Source organism: Limulus polyphemus, unplaced genomic scaffold, assembly GCF_000517525.1.
Source record: "Limulus polyphemus unplaced genomic scaffold, Limulus_polyphemus-2.1.2 Scaffold174, whole genome shotgun sequence".
Taxonomy (NCBI): Eukaryota; Metazoa; Arthropoda; class Merostomata; order Xiphosura; family Limulidae; genus Limulus; species Limulus polyphemus.
The window spans coordinates 833348-838756 of NW_013665784.1; the positions used below are offsets into that span (position 1 = coordinate 833348).

At 32.7% G+C, this 5409-nt stretch overlaps 1 protein-coding gene across 1 annotated transcript in view; it reads right to left on the reverse strand.

Annotated features, from left to right (window-relative positions):
- Positions 1 to 389: 389 nt before the first annotated feature.
- LOC106478031 (zinc finger protein ZIC 4-like) overlaps positions 390 to 5409 on the reverse strand; it is a 26385-nt gene continuing 21365 nt past the window's right edge. The window contains exon 2 of the mRNA XM_013938537.2: positions 390 to 2057. Within this exon, the coding sequence (XP_013793991.1) occupies positions 1531 to 2057 (527 nt within the window). The 3' untranslated portion in view covers positions 390 to 1530. The remainder of the gene's footprint in view (positions 2058 to 5409) is intronic.

The following is a 5409-nucleotide window of genomic DNA, read 5'->3' on the forward strand; positions in this document are numbered from 1 at the left end:
AAGGATTTTGTTTTTCTGGTTGTTTCTTGGATATCTCATGACGTTAGTGAAGTAGAAAATGGTAGTGTTCAACATGTTTGTTGATTCACAACCGTTGACAATTCGTAAAGCGCTTAAGGAAGAATTCAAGACATCTCACGATCCTGCTCTCTTGAAAAAACTCTGTAATCATGTACAACATGTCAAGATGTTTGTTTGTTCAAGTGTCAGTTGTAGTCCGTCGGACAAACTGGATGGTCTTCAGTGTTCAAACAGTGGTACTTAAAACAAGAGACGTGTGTATGTGAGAGAAAAAGGGAAAAAAAAAAAACAAGAAAGACTCCGACAAGGCATAAAAACCTCATGACGATCGGTTAGGAGATAAATTGCAATGAAAAGAAAAAGTAGAACGGTGGTCTGTAAATGCAATCGTATAAAGTGTAAAAAATATAGTACGTAATTCATGAGGAAGATTACTGGTTTTGACTGAATTGTTAAACCAATCAAGGAATATAATGATGTGAGTTATATTTTATAAAAGATTTATTTGGAAAACTAAGGCAAGCGACAACATATTTCTAAGCTTGTGGTGTTTCTTTTTCTTTCTTTTTTTTTGTACATTTGCAATACTATAGTAAACAGTTGAAAAAAAAACAGCTAGGAATTTTGTATAAAAGTGATAAACGAATAGTCTTCGAAGCCATAATTCAACTTACTGAAATGATGTTTTCACCAACTAAGAGATAAGCTTTCACTTGTTTAGCCGTTAAGGATGGAATTTGGCAGGACTCATAAACTATGTTAATCGGCTTACTACAGCTTAGAATCTGTTAATTGACAGAGTTCGTTCAATTTGTCAATCTGAATTGTTTTAACTATGGAAAGTTATTGACATATTTTAATTGTACTTTAGGTAGATTTTGATAAAATTAGATTTGTTTATAAGCTAGTCATTGTTAAGACAGTCTCTCCTTATCTCTGTTAAACACATTGGCGACTTTTACATTCCACGAGCGAAGACCACACGGTTTATACAAGCAGAGAATTACGTGGCTGTTTTCGACTCAAGATAGCACTCCAAGGAAAGTGGAATTAAAACTGTCGCGAGTAAGTTCCAGACATTACTGTAATTTATCTACAAAAATTTATAACGTTGGTGAAAAGAGCGAGTGTGTGGATTTTCAAAAACACGTGCACTTGAAACAACACATAAATCCTCGGTAATAAACAAAGGAAAATAGAAGAACTTTGTTAAAATTCTATTCACATGTTCGTTATGATACAATACGCTGTACATCTGTCTTAGAAATTCCTATTTGTTGTTCACATTAACAGATATCCAAAGTTCTATAAATATTTCACCTATACAAGTAATTAAATCGAGCAAAGTTTGTTTTTCTGGATAGATTCGTGTTAGGGTGATTATGGCCAAATACTTATCAAAATTTTTTGTTTTTTGCTTGCACTATTTACATTGTTAGAAAACGAAGGGCTAGAACGGAATGCTATTTACTTGTTAAAAGCAGCTAATTTGGTCGACATGACCGGTGGTCAGTAAGCTGATGCTGTGTGGAGGTGGTGTCCGTGAGTTACTACTCCACACAGTGGCGAGTTTTCGATACTAGGAGAGGTGGACATACCTACTGCTGATTGACAGACGTACCATTCACTCAAATTACTTGAAGGTCCACACCCACCTAGATTGTGTGGGGGATTATGTCCTAAAGATAACACCGTATGCCCCGTGGCCCCGGGTCCTCCACCTGATCCGACTAAGCTATTACGGCTTGCACATTTTCCACTGGTGGTGTTGCTTGGAGAGTCACTGTCGTAGCCTGACCCCGAAGTGTTGCTATCAGCGGAAGCCGGAGGTATGGTGCCGAGTGGAGGCGGTGACTTTCCGTGAACCTTCATGTGCTTCCTCAAGGAACTCGGATGAGTGTAACTTTTATCACAGCCTCGGATTTTACAGTTGTAAGGTTTGTCACTGGTATGCACGTGAGAATGTTTTTTACGGTCAGAACTGTTAGCAAACCTTCTATCGCATCCCTCAAATTGGCACTTGAAAGGCTTTTCACCTAACGGAACACAAAATATAATTACATGGATATCAAGAAGCAAATAAAACACGCGCTGATATAAATAATTTAAAATATCTTACCTGACAGAATAGAGAATATTGAAAATGTATGATGTTTTTTCCATCAAAATTGATCAGTAGAAAAACAAAATACAAAACATGATAGAAAAAAAACATATCCAAGTTCATGCTTGAAAAGCAAAATTAAAAGTTTTAGAAATTTAATGCAAGTTCGGTAAATAAACACGTACAGTTGAATTAAGATACTACTGTAGACAAGAACATTCAATGGTATTAAGAATTACGTTTCTGACCGCTTGACAGTCAGCTCCTAATATTTATTTCGGTAAATGATTCGACAAACCTTTTGTTCTTTTTTGCTAACTATTTATAGTCAGGTTTCTTACAGACTCACAGTAACAGTTAGAAATATTAGGATCACCATAAGATTATTCAGATAGCTTAAAACCACCCATCCTATGCCATACTTTAACCTATGGCTATATTTTACAAAACAGGGGATTTGGGTCATTTTCAGTTTGCTAAAAGAAAGACTTAAGAATGTTATGAATTAATTCTATGCACACATTAGATATGAATAGCATATTATAGCATTGCCTAATTAATGAATATGTATTTTCTTTAGAATGTTTAACTTCGCACATTTTATTTATTTTGAAAAATTAAGGCTTTAGAAACAGATACATACTTGTAAGAAAAAATTTTGCAGAGTTTTAGAGATATCTAAATTTAGTGTTATTTATCAACTTTATTCAAGGTATTTTATTATTTTCAATTAACTGCCCCCTAGTTATATCCCTGTGATGTGGGTTCGAATCCCATTACCAGAAATTGAGTTATTATTTTAATTGTTATTTACGTTACTTAATGCAAACATAGATAACACAAAGAAAAGAGGTGAGAGCCGGTGAGATGGAGATTAAGGGAAGATGAAACAACTTCCTAAACGTTTTATTACGTTATCAAACATATATTTTCTACCAAATAACAATATTTCACTGCAAACATAGATAACACAAAGAAAAGAGGTGAGAGCCGGTGAGATGGAGATTAAGGGAAGATGAAACAACTTCCTAAACGTTTTATTACGTTATCACACATATATTTTCTACCAAATAACAATATTTCACTATAAACATAGATAACACATATAAAAGAGGTGAGAGCCGGTGAGATGGAGATTAAGGGAAGATGAAACAACTTCCTAAACGTTTTATTACGTTATCACACATATATTTTTTTAAGATGACTTGTATATAATATCTAACAAATAACAATATTTCACTGCAGTATAAATATCACTACGAACTGAATGTTCAGAAATACCATAATACTTGTTTTAATTGTTTCTTGTAATATTTAGCTTGCTTTTTAACTATTAGTAAATTTTTATTTTTTTCCTTCTGTTTCATTCATACAAGTTTTGGTCTGATCTAATGAAGTAAACGATAGAAGCGTTTTTCTCAGTTAGAGCCCTAATTACATGAGATTTAGTTTTATTACATCATTGCCAACATGCACTTCTCGGAACTTGTTCCCACATCCAACTAAGTGATAAAAACAAGCTTTTCAAACAACTAAGTTTCAGGTTCAACCTTTTTATAGTTAATAAGAGAAACGTTTAGTCTATTTAATTTACCTGGACGCCACACACACACGTCGCAGTCAAATAATTCACAAGATATCCAGATACTTATAACACGTAAAGATGTATTTCCATAACTTTTTAACAAGTCTAGATTTGTTCACACGTCAGATTCGTAAAGAATGTAGTTTTTTCATAGAATTATCGTATAAATATATCTACCTAAGTTATCATTTATCTATCTGTCTATTAGTTGATTTGTCTATCTATCAATGCGTGTATTTTCTTTAAACAGTTTATTGAGTTGCACCAATATGCAAAAACACTTTTCAGAATTTGAATCTTCTATGTACATATTACGTTCTTGAGTATCATTTTAAGCCCTAAAGGCTCACTAAAAATGTCTCATTAATTGCTGTCTCTGTCAGTACTTTGAAAACTACACATAATAGTAATTCAGAATTAATGTTGTTGTGAAACAAGTAGAAATTATATATACATTTCGACACTAAAACTTCAATTACTTCAATAATATTTGTTCAACTACATTGACCACAGAATTCAATATCAAATTACCTTTGCTTTTTTCGTTTTTTTTTTTTACTTAAGTGGCACCAGTATTAAATCAAACCTTACAAATATGTTATGTTTCTTTCAACAGACATGATTGTATTTCTGACTTACTTAGTAAGTCATGAGCAGTGTTCAACATTGCGTGACAGTTGCCTTTGTTTATTTGTTTAAATACTCAGGGCTTTGACAAATAAGCCAATCAACTGAATTTGAAGTAGGGAAAAAATACCAGGGGCGAATATTTTTGAAATTTGACACTAGGTTAAACCTATAGCTTAGCCAGGACAATTCCGAATTTGGCGAAGGACTCGTTAGCAAAAGCTAGAATAGCTTTTCACTACCGATATATTTGCAGATTAAAAGCACAAGAAAGTAGGTGGAAAAGATTATAACTGTTGAAGATTAGGTAAAACTACATTGCATACCATTTTAGTATAAGAAGGTGTGAAAAAAAAGTTTCTTGACATTTAAAAATTTATTCACGATGCTTTACAAATTAATTACAAAACTATTAATTCATTACAAATTATCAAAATCGACATTATACGCATGTTTTAAACACTTTGAAAGTAAACATGATGCCATGGAACATTCAATCAGGTTTCCTACTCAATTGTTACGCCCCCAGTGGCACAGCGGTATGTCTACGGACTTACAACGTTAGAAACCGGGTTTCGATACCCTCGGTGGGCAGAGCATAGATAGCCCATTGTGTAGCTTTGTACATAACTACAAACAAACTCAATTGTTATATACTAAAATAACCCTTCCTATTAATCACTAAACCCAACTTACTATCTCTATTTTTTAATGAAATACTAACCAGCTAAATTATTTTTAAATATCTTTTATTATTCTGAATGATCTTTACCTAAATAAATATATCGTTTTCACTAAATTAATGTTAACACGATTATAAAATCACAGGAGCTAAAAACTTATCTTTACAATTTTGTACACTTATGCTATTCACAATAATTATTACATCAGTTCAGCAGAGTTTGGTTCGGTAAATACTACTTTACAAAATGTGCTATATTATTTTGAGTTTACTATGCTATTCTATATAACTTATACATTTTGATATATATTAGGTCGTCAAGAAATTAATGTCGCTTTTTTTTAGATGAAAAAACCCGAGCAACTTATATATCTAAACAAAACATTTATT